Here is a 19,110-nt window from a genome sequence, read left to right as displayed (position 1 = left end):
TCTTTTGTAAGCATGTATGGGGCACCAAATAAAATCTTGAATAGGCCGACAAATTGGGTAAGGCCAGCCCTGTTTCCAAGTATAAAGTGTATTTACATCCATAATACATCAGTACGACTTCACAATTTAACTGAATGTTGCTCAAGTATTTACATTTGCAGGTCTTGCTTGAAACGTTTTCAAAGTCACTTATTTGCAGAGTAAAGTTTCAGATCCTGGTCACCAGGTAATTAAAAACCTCTTTATCGTGTAGTGATTTATCCTCAGCTGCACTCCTCAGTGAAACAAAATGTTCTTGTACTTGGTGTTGGGAATCTGATGGCGACTCTTCAACCTCCTCACAGCCTCCCTCATGTGTTTGGGCTGAAGTGGTGGCGTATCTCCCCAGTTCTCACAAACATCCAATGCTGTAAAAAAAAAAAAAAAACCCAAACTCATTACTAACACTTATCTATTTAAAACAAAAGTCTACTTCGGTGTCTTACCTTCCTCGACTATTTCCCCAGCAAAAACTTTGGAGATACCGGACATTGCAATCACCACATTCTGGGACACTGACGACCCTGTTATAGACTGGATCAACTGGACAAAAAAAGTCACAAGGTGATTTTTTTTTTTAAATAACCTTTACATTCAGGTACAGCTCTAAAACTCATACCCTTTTAATGGCAGCCTTAGGGAAGGCAGAACGTCTGTACATTTCATAGCGATTCAGCTGGTCTTCAGAAAAGGATGACACCAAAACCCTAAAAATGCAAGAAAGTGGTTTCTTACACAACAACGGACATGTTATTCTCTATGCTGTTTGGTTGAAAATGTCTTACTGCATCTTCTGTATTTCATCCTCATCGACCTTGTGCCGCTTCTCCTTTTTCTTTTCTGGCTCCACCTTCAGTCTTTTTGATGCAGGCTGACCTGAAGTTCCTTCTTCCTCATCCTCCGCCACCGCTTCCTTCAGAGGACAACTCACATCAAATAAAATATATTATCATAAATGATCTTTCCCATTTGAATTGAGGCTTGTATCATAAGACTGCTCTACATACAGACTTAACGTCCTGTTTGTGCTGGTCTTGAGAAGACGACGACTCCTTCGGTTCGTCTACAGTTTTATCCGGAGCAAGGACCCTTGCGTCCTCAGGCACATTATCTGCAGGCTGATCGTTTTGGCCGGCAGAACCTCTCTCAGGTGTGACCTCAGTTTTGATCCGTGCTGGATCTGCCATTATGACTCTTTCCCGATGGCAGTTTCGGATTCTACAACACACATTGCTTTGTTACTATCATGAATATTATCTAATGAAGCGTTGATTATTGCTACACACTAATCTATGCCGATTACCGATACTGCCAACATTACAGCAAACAAAGATAATTGTTAATACTTAGTTCATATTTAGAAGGGTACTTACTTCAGATGTCAACAACACAGCAGTTAAGCTAACGATGCAGGGAAGCTAATGCTAACGGTCGTTTGGTATGAGGTAACGATTTCGTGAGAAAGCTAGCACTACACAATAAATTACAAATGTGTCGCTCATGTGCTAACAAACTGTGTAAAATAATTTAACAAACGTTTAACTTTCAGAGTAAGAATTACAGAAAGAGCAACTAGCTTCGACGCTGTTCAATCTCATTTCCGGTTCGTTTTTTGTTCAAACTTTATTTACAACGAAAATGAAAACAGCAGTATTCATTAAAAAAAAAGCCTTTATTGAAATAAAATGATTCTAATAACATGATATTAATACACGATTAAAAAGGGAGACGTGAATACAATGTTATATTTGGAATACATCGTACACGTGTTGAAAACAACTTAAAAGTTAAATCATATTTTATAGTAAATAAGTAAAACCGACAGAATTGCAAATGGAGTACAACTCAAATCAAACTAATGTTGTAAGGTAAAAAATAATTTACATCCGATTTAAATATATATATATTTCTCAACACTACTGCTTGTTACCTCCTAACTATTCAACGTCACCTGATGTGCTATTGTGAAATGTTTCTGTTCACACCCATTTGGGGAACAGCTTATAGCGTAACATTTACACAAATTGTAGTTTTGTAGTTTTTTTTAGAAAAAAAAACAAATATTTGTAATACAATGATACAGCTACACGATAGTGTCCACTTGTAAGTAAGAAGTGGAACCATCTTGCTCGAGCCCATCGAGAGCAGCACCGGGAGGGAGCAAGAAGCACTTCATGGTGCGGAAGAGCCCTTCTAGCAGCTCCGGGAGGAAGGAGCAGCTCACGGTGAGCTTTTAGGGGGGTCTTGTGTGTGTCTACGAGGGATGCAAAAAGAGGGAGCAGTTTCGAGGAAGTGACGGACGCCGCTCAGGGGACTGGCCAAGAGGAAGTTTACTCCATGGTGGCGGTGCCGTGTGCGCCTCAACGAAACTTTTCCCCTTTTCAGGCGCGCTCTAGCGACGCCGTGGAGCTGGCTGGCGAACGGATAGAACAGCGTGGGGAAGCGTTTTTTTCTGTTTCCACGCCATATTAACAACACTGAGGAATACCAAGTTGAGATAGAAAAGGGGGTGCCTAGCAGGAATTTCACAGTCAACCCCCCCGTCCTTCTTCGTTTTCTTAACGTATCCGCAATGGGGAAGGAGCAGGAGCTCCTCGAAGCGGCGCGTACGGGAAACCTGGCGGCGGTGGAGAAGCTTTTATCCGGGAAACGACAGTCGGCTGGCATCGGGGGCGGCTCGTACGGAACCGGTGGAAGTGGTAACAGCGGCGGCCACGCTGCCTCATCGCATCCGCTCTCGAGTCTGCTCAGGTAAGCTCCGGTGGTGGTGGTGGTGGTGAGGAGGAGGAGGAGGACGCTGTTAAACCGAATATTCCCTGTCAATGTAGCAGTGTTTCTCCGTTGAATTGTGTTGATTAATCATGACTGTCAACGGCAATGTATACCTTTTTAGAAACCAAACATCCAGTCAAATCCAACCAGTGAGCGTAGGAGCATGCTTCTTTGTTAGCTTCCAGCCCACTTGTACTGTAATGTGCACAAACCACTGGCATACTATCTTGCAGCTAAACTGCACAAACAATACAACAAATAGCATGCTTTTTTATAACTGACTAGCACTGATGCATTATGGAATGGTTGCATTCTCACAAGGATTAAAAAAAAACAGCAAAGCAATCAAACTTTCATGCAAGATCAGTGAAATGTGTGAGGAAAGCTTGTATATTTTTGGTAGCTTCCTGACAGAGGTCAGACGAAGGGGAAGTGCTTGTTGAAGTACAACATTTGAGATGAGGTGTGCACATAGGATGGTTTCCGGTGCGTTCACACTCGTTTTTTTTGGTCAGGTTAAAACAGACTAGAATCATTCATTCATTCGTTTTCTACCGCTTTTTTTTGCTCACGAGGGTCGCGGAGGGTACTGGAGCCTATACCAGCTGTTTTCGGGCGAGAGGCGGGGTACACCCTTGGACTCGTCGCCAGCCAATCACAGGGCACATATAGACAAACAACCATTTACACTCACATTCATATTTGGAGTCACCAATTAGCCTAGCATGTTTTTGGAATGTGGGAGGAAACCGGAGTACCCGGAGAAAACCCACGCATGCACGGGGGAGAACATGCAAACTCCACACAGAGATGGCCGAGGGTGGAATTGAACCCTGGTCTCCTCGCTGTGAGGTCTGCGCGCTAACCACTCGACCGCCGTGCCGCCCCAGACTAGAATCATTCATTCATTCATTTTCTACCGCTTTTTCCTCACGAGGGTCGGGGGTGCTGGAGCCTATCCCAGCTGTCTTCGGGCGAGAGGCGGGGTACACCCTTGGACTGGTCGCCAGCCAATCACAGGGTACATATAGACAAACAACCATTCACACTCACATTCATACCTATGAATAATTTGGAGTCGCCAATTAGCCTAGCATGTTTTTGGATTGTGGGAGGAAACCGGAGTACCCGGAGAAAACCCACGCATGCACGGGGGAGAACATGCAAACTCCACACACAGGGTGGAATCGAACCAGACTAGAGTCAGTTACGGTTAATTTTGTTAAATATTTAAGCGATGTAGAACCAAACCCGCCTGAAAGATGAGTCTGGAACCACTTCCTGTTGGACTCTAGTCCTGGTTGAGGCAGACTAAAACACTGTATCTGATGTCACCATATTCAATGATTAGTAGCTAAACTTTGTCTAATCGCTATTATTAGCTGACAACAACGTATCATATGAATATGCCTGTGTTATGTCAGCAAATACTTATAATAGGTATGAATGTGAGTGTGAATGGTTGTTTGTCTATATGTGCCCTGTGATTGGCTGGCGACCAGTCCAGGGTGTACCCCGCCTCTCTCCCGAAGACAGCTGGGATAGGCTCCGGCACCCCCGGAATATGAATATCATATGAATAGGCCCGTGTTATGTCGGAAAATACTTATACTCCTATAACCAAATACTGAGAAAGTACAACAAAAGTAGGTCATTGTATTGTCAAGGCCTTGAATCAATCACAACAAGACTTTTCGGGTCGTCTTAGAAGACGTTTCGCCTCACTTGTTAATACCTTTTTAATAAAAATATTGTTTCTGACCATAATGCCGGACTACAATTTAAGAACACGCCCTTATTCATGGACTCGAACGATGTGTAGTTGATAAATGTTTTTATACAGACTTCAGTCAATATGATAGAACCTGTCAAGTCTGTACATGTCATCTGCAGTCTGTTTGACTGCCAGAAGGCCTGTCTTATTAAAACGCTCGGGAGACTGCCTCAAATGCATCATGATATTGATATCGCTATTGGCGGTGGGCCACAATCTCCAGTTCTGTTTTTGTTTTTTAACATTATGTCATTCCAAATTTGTCCTCTTCAGTCGACTTGCTATACATGTCAATCAGATTCTGACCGTAAGTGCATGAACATCAGTCAAAGAAAACATGGCGCTGCATCATAAAGTTACTGTAAAACTTGAACGGACATGCTGACTGCGCGGTGTACTCAAGGTAATTACATTAAAATCTTCTAAATCAGAAATCCAATTTAGAGAAGTTGTACTTGAGGATGATCCCGCCCTTTTCTGTTGAAGCGTGTCGGCCGACCATTGTGTGAGAATGTAAATAATTCATGACAACTCAGTGAAATGAGTTTTTCTCTGAATGGGAGGTATAGATTTAAATTCATGTTGTGTTTATTTCAACGTTATCGCTTGGCTTGTTTTGCATGTTACTTGATTTCATTAGCATTTCCAATAATCAAATGCATCATAGTGAGTGTTTTTTATGTTTCAGGCCTGTGACCTTTCACTCAGTTTATGTAGTAAGATTTGCTTTATTTACATTCCTGCTGCACTCTACTTTATTGTTATCAGATAAGTGACATCAGCTCATGTCATTTAAGAGATTGTCTACACATTAACGTTATTTGGCTCTAAATAGCAACACCATACAGTAACTGGCTTTATTCTTATTGTCAAACAGTGTCTGAAACGCATTTTCACTATCTTTCGGCATTCTCACGTTGGAATGGGGTGCATGTCAAGACCTGCAATGTTGTTAGAAGCAGGCAGTTGTGTAGCTCGGCTCTGCGGAATGTCAACTTTCCCAGGAGGCCTCATCCCCGGTGGTTGCCATGGGACGGAGGGCGACCCCGGTGTGTTTAATGCCTCTGACGCCCTGAACATTTGTTCCATTAAAACCAAAACAAGCTTGGCGTGGACTCCTTTACGTTGCAAGGTCTATATAAGGCCATAAATCTGCACAGATAATGTCTTTCCAAAATATGAATCTTATCATAATAAGTAAATGGTTATATCATAATACCAGTGTATATATTTAAAAGTCATTTATTAATTCACTTAAAAAAAAATAATTATTTTAGTTTTTATTTTATTTTATGAGTTATCTATTATAGCTGGGATAGGCTCCAGCACCCTCAGCGACCCTTGTGAGGAGAAGCGGAAGAAAATGAATAAATGAATGATCTATCTATTTATCTATTATTATTGTATTTAGTTATGGAGGTAGCAGAGATGAGGATGCTGAAGTTCTCATTGGGAGTGACCAGGATGGATAGGATCAGGAACAAGGAACAAGTACATCAGAGGGACATTACATGTTAGAACTAAAGAGGAGGTTTATGGATGTAGTGAAGGAGGCCATGAGGGTAGTTGGTGTGAGCGAGACAGATGCAGAAGACATGGTTGGATGGAGATTTATTTGCTGTGGTGAACATTAATAATAATAATAAGTATAGCATGTACATACATGTATGTATTATACAATGTATTATACAATGTATTACTCAACATTGTTTTGAAGTAAAGTCACAGTACATATAGCGGAAACCCTGAATATCCCAGTCACACCTTGCACGATGAGTTCAGGTTGCTTCCGTTGAGTCCATTGCTTCAAATTGGTAGGACCAATTGATTAAAATTAACAATCAATAATCCATGAATTGTTTTTTAGGGATGTTCCAATCCATATTTTTTGTCTTCCGATTTGTTTTTGTTGTCTTGCCGATCTGATCCAGCATGTATATAAAAAATAAGCTCTGTTGCAAACATTAATTTGTGGAATTGAATATGGTTCTGAAAATAGCTCGTCAAGGCATTAAAAATAATGCAGCAACGCAATAATCACCGCACTATGAAACAGCAGTCCAGGCACAGTGAGGGGGAACTACCGCTGTAAAATATTGCTAATATACTATGGTGTATATACATGGTGCACCGTGACATGTATGCGGGGTGGTGGTGGTGCGTTTTCTTCTTCATGCGGGTCACGGAAGTCGGGTGGCAACACGCGCATTATCACACCTAGCATGTTAGCGTGTAGCCCTTTGTTACGAACACTATGATCTTCAAAATACAGCGATTCAACAGCCGATCCCGATCCTGAATATTGGATCGGGACATAAAAACTAGGTTTTAATATTAATTCTAGATGTACATTTTCATGAACACACTCAGCTTTTTGATAGCAGACTACACGGGACCTAATCAACTGCCCTTACGAAAAGAAAATATATTTATCAATATATTACTTTAAATATATTGTATTATATTATAATATATTATTTTTCCATTATATTTTCCAATACATTATATATTATAAATACATGGAATAATATATTTTCGTACATATATTATACAATATATTATATATTCATGTAATATATGGCAATATATTGCAGAATATACAAATGATTGCCGCTTTCAATATATTGAAATATATTAAATCCAAATATATGAGTTTATATATCCCAAATTATATGCAATTTTTTTCCTTTTTGGTCTTGATCGCAAGATATTTTTTATATGTATCAATATATACACATATATGATCTATGCATATATTGCAATATATTGGAAAATATAAACATAAGATCCCATATATGGAAATATATTTCCCAATACATTGCATTATATTTGCCAATATACTGCATTATATATATTTTTTTCCATAAGGGTGCAGCCTTATTATTGAAGACCATCTGGTTGACTGATAACCATACCTAGCGTACAATAGGCAGGCAGCAGCTGCAGAAGAGGAGGCGAAGATGAAGTCCCTGCTAGAGCAAAAAAATGTTCTGTCCCTTTAGGAGGGAAACTAACGGAGGAATCATGAGAGAACTAGACGCACGTTTCAAGAGCTTAGCCGGATGAGGGTTCGTCTCCCATCTTCACAGCCACGTCTTTTGTCCAGCTGACAAAAGCCTAGCAGGAAAGGCTTTTCATATTCATATAAGACCATTCGGGGGGGCTTTTCTCGCCTTGTTCGGTTTTACAATGAAAATTGAGCTGTCATCTGGCTGGAACTAGACCACCTATTTAGAGCACCCGCCTCATTTAGACTCCCTATCAGCGAATAGAAGTCTGCCACATTTTGGGATAGGATTGGCTGTAGAAAGTCTCTATACAGTTTGTCTAAAAGGACTCACTTTTCATAATAACTATGATGTTTTGGTTTGCATTTTAAGAGGGCTGAGCTTAGCTCCAGAGATTTCCATTCCATTATATCCAGTACATTTTGCCTGTTTCCCACAGGGCTGCACTCAATCTACAATCTTAAATGTGGTGCGGGGGTGGAGGGTGAGGGGTTGGGGGTGTCTAATTGTTTTTTTCTGGATTCCTTCCCCCCCGGATGAGTCCTAATAATAATAATGTGCTTATGAGGTTCTTAATTGTGGACACTTAGTATATTCATTCATTCATTTTCTACTGCTTTTTCCTCATGAGGGTCGCGGGGGATGCTGGAGCCTATCCCAGATGTCTTCGGGCGACGATTATTATGACCTAGCTAACAATGGAGATACAGCAATAACAGTCATTCCTTCATTTTCTACTGCTTTTCCTCATGAGGTTTGCGGGGGTGCTGGAGCCTATCCCAGATGTCTTCGGGCGACTATTATTATGACCTAGCTAACAATGGAGATACAGCAACAACATTCATTCATTCATTCATTCATTCATTTTCTACCGCTTTTCCTCACGAGGGTCGCGGGGGTGCTGGAGCCTATCCCAGATGTCTTCGGGCGACGATTATTATGACCTAGCTAACAATGGAGATACAGCAACAACATTCATTCATTCATTCATTTTCTACCGCTTTTCCTCACGAGGGTCGCAGGGGTGCTGGAGCCTATCTCAGATGTCTTCGGGCGACGATTATTATGACCTAGCTAACAATGGAGATACAGCAACAACATTCATTAATTCATTCCTTTTCTACCGCTTTTCCTCACAAGGGTCGCAGGGGTGCTGGAGCCTATCCCAGATGTCTTCGGGCGACGATTATTATGACCTAGCTAACAATGGAGTTACAGCAACAACATTCATTAATTCATTCCTTTTCTACCGCTTTTCCTCACAAGGGTCGCAGGGGTGCTGGAGCCTATCCCAGATGTCTTCGGGCGACTATTATTATGACCTAGCTAACAATGGAGATACAGCAACAACATTCATTCATTCATTCCTTTTCTACCGCTTTTCCTCACGAGGGTCGCGGGGGTGCTGGAGCCTATCCCAGATGTCTTCGGGCGACTATTATTATGACCTAGCTAACAATGGAGATACAACAACAACATTCATTCATTCATTCATTCATTTTCTACCGCTTTTCCTCATGAGGGTCGCGGGGGTGCTGGAGCCTATCCCAGATGTCTTCGGGCGACTATTATTATGACCTAGCTAACAATGGAGATACAGCAACAACATTCATTCATTCATTCATTCATTCATTTTCTACCGCTTTTCCTCACGAGGGTCGCGGGGGTGCTGGAGCCTATCCCAGATGTCTTCGGGGGACGATTATTATGACCTAGCTAACAATGGAGATACAGCAACAACATTCATTCATTCATTTTCTACCGCTTTTCCTCACGAGGGTCGCAGGGGTGCTGGAGCCTATCCCAGATGTCTTCGGGCGACGATTATTATGACCTAGCTAACAATGGAGATACAGCAACAACATTCATTCATTCATTCATTCATTCATTCATTCATTCATTTTCTACCGCTTTTCCTCACGAGGGTCGCGGGGGTGCTGGAGCCTATCCCAGATGTCTTCGGGGGACGATTATTATGACCTAGCTAACAATGGAGATACAGCAACAACATTCATTCATTCATTCATTCATTCATTTTCTACCGCTTTTCCTCACGAGGGTCGCAGGGGTGCTGGAGCCTATCCCAGATGTCTTCGGGCGACGATTATTATGACCTAGCTAACAATGGAGATACAGCAACAACATTCATTAATTCATTTTCTACCGCTTAACCTCACAATGGTTTCGGGTGTGCCGGAGCCTATCCCAGCTGTCCTCGGGCGAGATACACGGGGTACACTCTGGACTGTCGCCAATTAACCTAGCATGTTTTTGGAATGTGGGAGGAAACCGGAGTACCCGGAGAAAACCCACACATGCACGGGGAGAACATGCAAACTCCACACAGAGATGGCCGAGGGTGGAATTGAACCCTGGTCTCCTAGCTGTGAGGTCTGCGCGCTAACCACTCGCACACTGTGCCGCCACACTTAATATATTACTTCATTCATTCATTTTCTACCGCTTCAGGTTAGCCATAATCGCTAATTTGTTTAGCTCAGTTGAGTTCAGATTGTATTTACTAAATGAACATAACATATTATAGTCATTCCAACTATAATAATAATACAACATCAATAAAACATCACTCACACTTCGGAGAAGCCGTTAATGCTTGAAATATACATTCATCCCTCGCCACATCACGGTTCAAATATTGCTCCCTCACACTACTCGGGTTTTTTTCAATAATGAATTCATAAATGATGACTGTTTCATGGTTGACTATGGCCTATTAATACTGAAAATATTGAAAGTAGCAGTAGTAGACATCAGTAATGTTTGCATTACTTGCATTAAGTCAGCCATGAATGAAGAGCCTGACATGACATGACAAAAAGTTCTCCTCCTTTTCTGTGGGGCAGTGGTACTTTGTTGGCTTCTTACTTCTTAGCTTGGTAGATCTAAGGGATCTAGACCTCAGGGATCCAGTAGCCTGTGGTGGATGGTGTGATGTAAACAAAGCTAGTAGGGGATAGATGATCTTTTTTTTGTATAAAAAAATTGTCAAAATGTTAATGTACAGTCTTTACCCTCATAGTGTTTTACTGTAAGTGTTACAATACACGCAAACGCCAACTTGCTGCTGGACCGTACCGCATTGTTCATTCTGAGGTGAGTTTATAGCTGGCAAGCGGCACGCATGGCAGTCACATTGCATCAGTTCTGACCTCTGAACTCAAGAGAAACAGTATATGGTTCAATGCCAGAGGCAGCGATGGAAAGCCGGGAAATATAACATCGCAATGTTAGCATTCCAGGAGCATCTGAGTTTGGAATGCGCTGCTCCGCGTGTGACGTTTGTGTAGTCAGAGGACGAGGCGCCTTGTAACAGTGATGGATTCAACATATGTGTGTTGATTTTGAAGGACCAAAAAGTGATAACAACTGTGTCCTGACATGTGCTTTGTTGCCTTCCATGCCAAAACAAAATGTAGGTAAACGTTGAATAGTTGTTGGGTAAATTTGTCATTTATTTTATTTTTGTCTTGTCTTGTTATGCAAATTTTGAGCGACCACACCGGAGCAGGAGGGGATAGAAAAGAAGAAAAAAGAAAACAGACTGGGGAGTGAAATTTGTCATTTATTTTATTTGTTGTCTTGTCCAGCCTTTGGGCAGATAGTATGATTGATCTAAATGCCCTTAAATATGAACGAGATTTGCTCTGCTAGGGAAAAGTGTAAGGTACACCTTCCTTGTTATGTGAGTATTATCTGGATTTATTTGATGTTTTTTGTTAAGCAAATATTGAGCGTTCCACACCAGAGCAGGAGGGGATAGAAAAGAAGAAAAAAAACAGACTGGGGAGTTAAATTAAATTTGTCATTTATTTTATTTTATGTCTTGTCCAGCCATTGGGCAGATAGTATGATTGATCTAAATGCCCTTAAATGCGAAAGAGATTTGCTCTGCCAGGGAAAAGTGTAAGGTACACCTTCCCTTGTTATATGGAGTATTATCTGGATTTATTTGATGTTTTTTGTTATGCAAATTTTGAGCGTTCCACACCGGAGCAGGAGGGGATAGAAAAGAAGAAAAAAGAAAACAGACTGGGGAGTTAAATTTGTCATTTATTTTATTTTATTTTTTATCTTGTCCAGCCATTGGGCAGATAGTATGATTTATCTAAATGCCCTTAAATGCTAAAGAGATTAGCTCCGCCAGGGAAAAGTGTAAGATACACCTTCAAATTTTGAGCGTTCCACACTGGAGCAGGAGGGGATAGAAAAAAAGAAAAAAGAAAACAGACTTGGGAGGTAAATTTGTCATTTAAAGGTAATTGGGTACATTCGTTCAATCCATTCATGCACAATTTTAGTGTGATTGAGATTGTGAGTTTTATATTAGTATTTTTTTTTGTGCAGCCCTACTACTGAATGTCAACTGTTGTGGTGGTAATGTATCATGTGTTCTTGTTTACATGAACTCCTTTTCACCCTTCTCAGTTAAAAACCTTACAATAACAAATGGACAAAAAGGAAAAAAGATAAGACCACAGAGAACTGTGGTTGCTTTCTTAATGTGGAAGAAACGCCGAGATGTGGACGTCTAGCTGCCCATTAGTGGTTCAGACATTTGGTCTGTGTGGCCCACGTGGATGGCGTCTTCCTCCCTTCTACCACTCTGCCTCTCTCAGCAGTCTTCCTTTCCTGCCCACCTGCTGGGTGCACACCCACCCATATATCCACACTTCAAACGTGCCACACTCACACAGAGAGTTATGGCCCGTTCCTCACACAGGAAGCTTTGGTTTGCACATTGCTTTTGACATATAAAAGAAATTACATAAAAGTTCTCTGCAGTGAGTTAGCCTCAGGACTCGCTGAACAGATTTACTTTGAAGGACTCTTGCAATATAACAGGAATGATTTATGACATGGAAAAGTTCAACCGGTTGTTATAACATTGGGGAAGCTGCTTTGGATGATGGAGCGTTTGATTTTTGCGACTTCATTGATGTTGGCACATAGAGTCACGTGTTCACTGTTTGGCCGATGCCAACTGGCTGCCATATGGGTTCTGATTTAATATCCAATTTCTTACTTGGTCATTTTTCTGTTCTACATTCATCTCACTTCTTCTTGTTGCCAACATTTCATGCCCATCCCTCTGGCTTTGCTGCAAGTCTTTTGACCCCACTCTCTCTGTAGTCTGTGGGCATCCACAGTTAATTCACACCTCCCGCTGCCACACAGAAGCGCTGTGAAATGCAATACTGTATATGATGTGTTAATGGGACCCTTTGGAGACTTTGATGAGTCCATGCCACAACTGAACTCGCAAACAAGCTTCTGTCCAATGTTTTCATTTCAATAACACAACATTGCACTCATCCTTTCATGTTTTGTAGCGGCACATATGGAACTTTGTTTTTGTCCAGTTATTTAATATTTACATCCAATTTGGAATCTAATTGGCGTAGGGCTGATTAATGTTTTAGTAATTAGTAAACATATTTTTGCTTGGATAAAGAGCAATAATGAATTGACAAGAAAAAAAATTTAAAAATAGGTTTAATTTTTTAAGATAATCAAGTGTTTTATTTCTTAAATTGACATTGCATAGTGCGATTTTAGAGCTATATATATACACACACACTAAGGGTGCTCCGACTGATCGGCCCATAATAATAATAATAATAATAACAATAAATAATGGCCCATAATTCTGAAATTGATATCCCTTTACATGAAACTTGATGTATCGTTGTAGTTGCACATCTAATCATTTATCATAAACAGATTTCCCCTACTTATTATAAATACGATTAATTCTGAGTTAACTATGAACAAAATGTGATTAATCACAATCAAATATTTTTAATATATTGACCGCCCTAATAAATAAGAATTGTTTTCTTCAAATAAAATACAATTAATACATTTTAATGGTTTTAATTCTTTTTAGAAATAAAATTCCAATGTTTTAGTCTTTAATTTCTGCTTTCTTAGATTATCACAAACAGTAATTACAATATTTACTGGTGGTAGGTAGCTAATTGAATAAAATACTTGTCAAACTTAATGAATTTTTATAATTTTTCACAAATCTAAAGTGGCAAAAAAACAGTTTCCAAGTCACCTCCCAATTTACGTACACCATCTGTTATACACCTAGCACTGAGGTCAAACTGTCAAATACATTATAGTCTATAGTCTATAGTCTATATCTAGGTACCTCTTAAAAGCCAAAAGGGAACAGCAAATATGTTAATTGGGAAGAATAAGTGAGTCTGTGTCTTCCTCTGCCATGTAACATTGGACATTGTTTTGCAATCTGAGGTCATGCAGCTTTCCAGAAAATCTCGGACCTACGAGTAAGGGGCAGACACATGTGCATGAGATCACTAATTCATCTCGTGGAGTGGTTTCAGGACGTGTGCGTCACTGACAAACATGATTGTTGTGTCATAATGTTTCTAGCTTAAAAAGGTTGTTCCAGAGGAACATTTCAGCATGCATAGATTTCTATTGCTTCTTCTATCTTCTGACACCTTATGTGCGTGTTTAAATCAACAAGGTTCAGGTGTTCCACGCAGGGATTTCAATGTCCTTGCAGGGATGAGATTCTGTTTGGCTGCATGCATTATAGAAACCTTCACACACCTCCATTTGGCAGGATACATGACTGAGCCCAGGTTCTCTGAAAGTGGCTGACATGCATTAGTTACTGCTGGGCTTACTGCTCTGGGCCAGACTAATCCCTGGCAATGGGCGGCAGTCTCACTCTTAACAAGCTGTGACACTGACTGATTTGTAATATATAAATGTGGTAAAGGCAGACGCCGCACTTATCAGCTAGATTAGCTGTTTGAAACGTAATATGTTGATTTCCATGCAATAATAATTTGCAACATCACCTCCAATAAGTATGGATTTTTTTATTTTTTTTCCATACCTAACTACTGTTGGGTATGACAGTATGGGTATGACCTTTCCACGATTCGATGTTGATAAATGGAAGTGTTTTTTTTAACATTGGATACCTGTAAACATGAAATAGCATGTCTACAGTCACTTTCACAGTCCTATTATTTAATGTTTATATCACTTTGCGCAATGCTTATGCTACAAGGACTTGACACAGCTGAATTCTAGCAATCTCAAAAGCCTCACATTTATTAAGCAAAAAAAAAAAAATTACCGCTTCCACACAGAATGGGAGGAGAGGTTTTTCCCCTTGTATCATGTCAGACATGCCATGGCTGATTTGATGACTTAATGCACTAATGTCATTACTGCCACGCAGTGACCAGAATACTACATATCATATGTATATAAATATATTTCGACTAGGGGCGTCACAAGATTACGTGATCACTAGCCTGCTAAATTAACCTAAAACCCGCCAGCTTCAATTCACGCTTGTTTAGGTGGAAGGGGACTGTTTCATGTCTGTATCCGTCACGATTGAGCCATCCGTCGAGAAATACTCCCCCATACCAACGTTCCTTCTGCTCACAAAGACATTTACTCACATGAGCCGGAGTTACACAATCTCAAAACCTCCAGAAATCTTGTCACCTTTTAATCACAAGATCTTGTGTCACCTATAGCAACTGTACAAGAAAATAATGCAAGCCTATAGACTGCTGCAAAGCATTGCATTACTGGGCAAGTCCATAATTATCAGGAGATTAATGGTAAGGGCATGAGGAAAAATGGTGCGCTGTTGTAAAGACCAAGATTTGTACACTACAAAATTACAGCCTCTCTTTCAAACTCCCACTTTATCCTCCTGATATTCCCTCAGGGAAATTAAGGATTAGCACAGCCCTTTCAAAGAGGAATTCTTTAGTCAGTCTCCATGAATGTGCCCCCTCCCAATTCAAATTATTTTGCCCACCACCCAGCCATGGGCTTAAAGGGGATTTTCTGGAATTTTGTTCATCGTTTACATACAGTCCTTATGTGAAACATGAACACACATTATTTCACTTTTCTGTGCATTATACCTCCAGAAAACAAGTTATTATGAGCAAGCTAACAATGCAGATACAGCAACAACATTCATTCATTCATTTTCTGCCACTTAACCTCACGAGGGTTGCAGGAGTGCCAGAGCCTATCCCAGCTGTCCTCGGGCGAGATACACGGGGTACATTCTGGACTGGTCGCCAGCCAATCACAGGGCACATATAGACAAACAACCATTCACACTCACATTCATACCTATGGACAATTTGGAGTCGCTAATTCACCTAGCATGTTTTTGGAATGTGGGAGGAAACCGGAGTACCCGTTGAAAACCCACGCATGCACAAGGAGAACATGCAAACTCCACACAGAGATGCCCAAAAGTGGAATCGAACTCCGGTCTCCTAGTTGTGTGGCCTGCACGCTAACCACTCGTCCCGGTAAAAACATAAAAATAGGTATTTCCTATGACGTGTGTTGTTAGCTGGCTCATATTAACTCATTTTCTCGTGTTATAATGCCCAGAAAAGTGAAAGAAATATATGTTCATATTCCACATAAGGGGGCGGCATGGCGGTCGAGTGGTTAGCGCGCAAACCTCACAGCTAGGAGACCAGGGTTCAATTCCACCCTCTGCCATCTCTGTGTGGAGTTTGCATGTTCTCCCCGTGCATGCGTGGGTTTTCTCCGGGTACTCCGGTTTCTTCCCACATTCCAAAAACATGCTAGGTTAATTAGCAACTCCAAATTGTCCATAGGTATGAATGTGAGTGTGAATGGTTGTTTGTCTATATGTGCCCTGTGATTGGCTGGCGACCAGTCCAGGGTGAACCCCGCCTCTCGCCCAAAGACAGCTGGGATAGACTCCAGCGCCCCCCTGCGACCCTCGTGAGGAAAAAGCGGTAGAAAATGAATGAATGAATGAATGAATTTCACATAAGGATGATGGGAAAAATTCCCCAAAAAGTACAGTTCCCCTTTAAGCCCCGTCCCTCAGCTGGGTTGGTTGTGAGCCGTAGTAAGAGGATGAGAGTGGATTGTCTAGCACCACGCTGGTTCCTGGCCTCACGTGCCACACTGCCAAAAATGCTGAGAGGATGGAGTGTCAATGAATGTTCGAGTCTGCATCGTCTGTAAATGCATACTAGGGTTGGGCAATATGGACCGTAGCATACAGTATATCACAGTATTTTGGGGATGTATACGGTATTTCCTAAACGCTGGTCCCAATTTAGGATTCGGCCTTGAACTGAAAATGATTGTGATAACCCTGCTTATGAGCTTCTGAATTATTTTGTTATTATTATTAGTTCACAAAATACTGTACTGCAGCATTTGTAATATAATTCCTATATCGTCTTTTTAATACCAGCATGACACTACAGTGTCTGGAAAGAAACTAGCAGTGCTCACTAGTACGATAATCAGCGCAATAAAGTCAAAACGGTGCTAATTATGTTCCTCGTGCCAAGGCAGGCCGCCCTGCACCGCTTTTCTCCCCTCTGCCTGATTTTGTTAACTTCTCATGTCCTAGTTGCTGCTCTCTTCATGTTTAATTTGTTTATGGGCTTTTTTTTCCTGCTCTAAGCTGTTACATAAGTCTTTTATCTAGGACGGAAACCAAAAGTCGGTTTCTGTCTCCACTTGGGCTTATGATGTGTGTTCAGTGGCCACACAAACGTGGCGTTAGGCATGTCTGCAATTGAAAATGTCATCCCTCGTTCTTAGAGGAATGAGAAGAAGCATGTTGTCTTAAAGGGGAACCATGTTTTTTTTTTTTCATTCACAATTTCTTTCCCTTTTCTGTGCATTAGAACACGAGAAAATTAGTTAAAATCAGCAAGCTAACAATGCACGTCATTGGGACACACCTGTTAGACTATGAAAAAAACATTAAACAACTCTAACAACGTTGCATCGTTTGATATACATGCAACATGTACACTAATAACTAATAATAGCTGCAGTATCTTGCTGTATTTTGATGATTTATGGTGTTCCAGCACAAGATGTGTGCTCCAGTCCTCAGGTAAAAACATTCAGACGGCAAACAAGCATTTTTTTGAGTCTTTGTAGCGAAATTGAGACCTCGGTATCCACGCTTCCATCTGTGAATAACGCTGAGACGAGCGAGGTAATTATCGTTTTTCATGTTATCTGCTACAATAACAATATTGTTGTGGTTTTGTTAATATACAAGTCAGATATGTTCATGAAACACTGTTTTTTTTAAAGTTTTTTTTTATAAGGGCTTTCGTGAAAATAGTCAAAATAGGTATCCGTTGTGGCGGCACGGCGGTCTAGTGGTTAGCGTGCAGACCTCACAGCTAGGAGACCAGGGTTCAATTCCACCCTCGGCCATCTCTGTGTGGAGTTTGCATGTTCTCCCCGTTTGCATGCTCTCCCACATTCCAAAAACATGCTAGGCTAATTGGTGACTTCAAATTGCCCATAGGTACGAATGTGAGTGTGAATGGTTGTTTGTCTATATGTGCCCTGTGATTGGCTGGCGACCAGTCCAGGGTGTACCCCGCCTCTCGCCCGAAGACAGCTGGGATAGGCTCCAGCACCCCCCGCGACCCTCGTGAGGAAAAAGCGGTAGAAAATGAATGAATGAATGAAGGTATCCGTTTTTAGCTGGCTTATATTAACTCGCTTTCTCACGCTAGAATGCACAGAAAAGGGTGTTCATGTTTCACATAATTATTGTGAATGATGGGGAAAAACTACCCAGAAAAGTGCAGCGGCATTATCATATCTTCCCGTTGCAAACAGACACTTATCAATCGCCAGCTTTTCCTCACATTTAAACACTTCCTCTTTGCACACGCTGCTTGTTAATGCTTGCGTCCTCGTGGCTGTGTCACGCAGTAAATAAGACACAGAAGGCATGCTTGCAGGAAATAAAAACACTGTATCTGCGTGGGCCCCGAGCTCATTGTTCTTCAGGCCACAGAGGCACTTGAGTCTTATTTAATAACGTCTGACTGTCTAATTGCATGCTCGGAAGTATTATGAGGGAATGCATTTAGGGTTGGGGAGCTTAACAGCGCTATTACTGTGACAGAAAAGTAGGTGAATATGTTTTCAGCAAAGTTATGCACATACAGTACAAATGCCATTTTAATTGTGAATTTTTGTGTTAAATCAACATTCTAGTAGTGGTCTATTATGTATGTATTTTTTTATATTGATTTTTGTTGTGATTCTAATGCTGTGCTATATATTTTTTTCTCTGTTTTAAAGGACGGGTGTTATATTTGGTTCACTTGTGCTGGGATTTCCTAGTCATATGATTTATTTAACTTTGTTAAGGTCTTTCAGAGTGCTCTGCATCCCTGCGCGTACACTTACGCCACACCCAACATCCTTGGCTTCTTAAACCCCTCACACGGTTTCTCTTCCCGCTTGTCCATCATCTCCCTCTTGTAAAGTGAGCAGAGCTCTTTACAAATTAAAAGAGCCCAACCGCCGTTAGTTGCCAGCCGCGGTGGAGATTCTGAAGTGGAAGAGAGTCGCATTTGCGTTGGGTTCACTTTTACCCCTTTGGTGGTTTTATCGCTCATTGCCTTGTCTGTAGGTACTTACGCTGCAGAACAA

The 19,110-nt window shown here is 41.1% G+C and overlaps 2 protein-coding genes across 7 annotated transcripts in view; one reads left to right on the top strand and one right to left on the bottom strand.

Moving 5' to 3' along the window:
* Positions 1-68: 68 nt before the first annotated feature.
* On the bottom strand, positions 69-1,665 carry taf11 (TAF11 RNA polymerase II, TATA box binding protein (TBP)-associated factor). The gene is made up of 6 exons (XM_058050779.1): positions 1,413-1,665; positions 1,047-1,257; positions 825-952; positions 659-746; positions 486-582; positions 69-407 (listed from the first exon to the last, which is right to left on the bottom strand). Exons 2-6 carry the CDS (start codon positions 1,224-1,226, stop codon positions 277-279), a joined length of 624 nt encoding a protein of 207 aa, XP_057906762.1. The 5' UTR covers positions 1,227-1,257; positions 1,413-1,665; the 3' UTR covers positions 69-276.
* The window catches only part of LOC131104049 (ankyrin repeat and SAM domain-containing protein 1A), a 52,517-nt gene continuing 34,422 nt past the window's right edge, over positions 1,016-19,110 (top strand). For 2 of the 6 annotated variants that reach the window (XM_058050769.1, XM_058050772.1), the window contains exon 1: positions 1,019-2,790. In XM_058050769.1, the coding sequence (XP_057906752.1) occupies positions 2,612-2,790 (179 nt within the window). In that variant the 5' untranslated portion in view covers positions 1,019-2,611. Of the gene's footprint in view, positions 2,791-19,110 lie in introns of all 6 variants that reach the window. The other 4 variants (XM_058050767.1, XM_058050768.1, XM_058050771.1 and 1 more) reach the window with 4 other exon arrangements.

This window comes from Doryrhamphus excisus, chromosome 16 (genome assembly GCF_030265055.1).
Source record: "Doryrhamphus excisus isolate RoL2022-K1 chromosome 16, RoL_Dexc_1.0, whole genome shotgun sequence".
NCBI classification, from domain to species: Eukaryota; Metazoa; Chordata; class Actinopteri; order Syngnathiformes; family Syngnathidae; genus Doryrhamphus; species Doryrhamphus excisus.
This window is presented reverse-complemented; position numbering and strand designations above follow the sequence as displayed.

What these genes read in the sequence shown, in the direction of transcription:
- taf11 (XM_058050779.1), bottom strand. Translation starts at nt 1,226, where the DNA reads ATGGCAGATCCAGCACGGATCAAAACTGAGGTCACACCTGAGAGAGGT. An exon ending in ACAAACAGGACGTTAAGTCT is followed by an intron (nt 953 to 1,046) that starts GTATGTAGAGCA and finishes TGTCCTCTGAAG; the next exon opens with GAAGCGGTGGCGGAGGATGA. An exon ending in GATGAAATACAGAAGATGCA is followed by an intron (nt 747 to 824) that starts GTAAGACATTTT and finishes TTGCATTTTTAG; the next exon opens with GGTTTTGGTGTCATCCTTTT.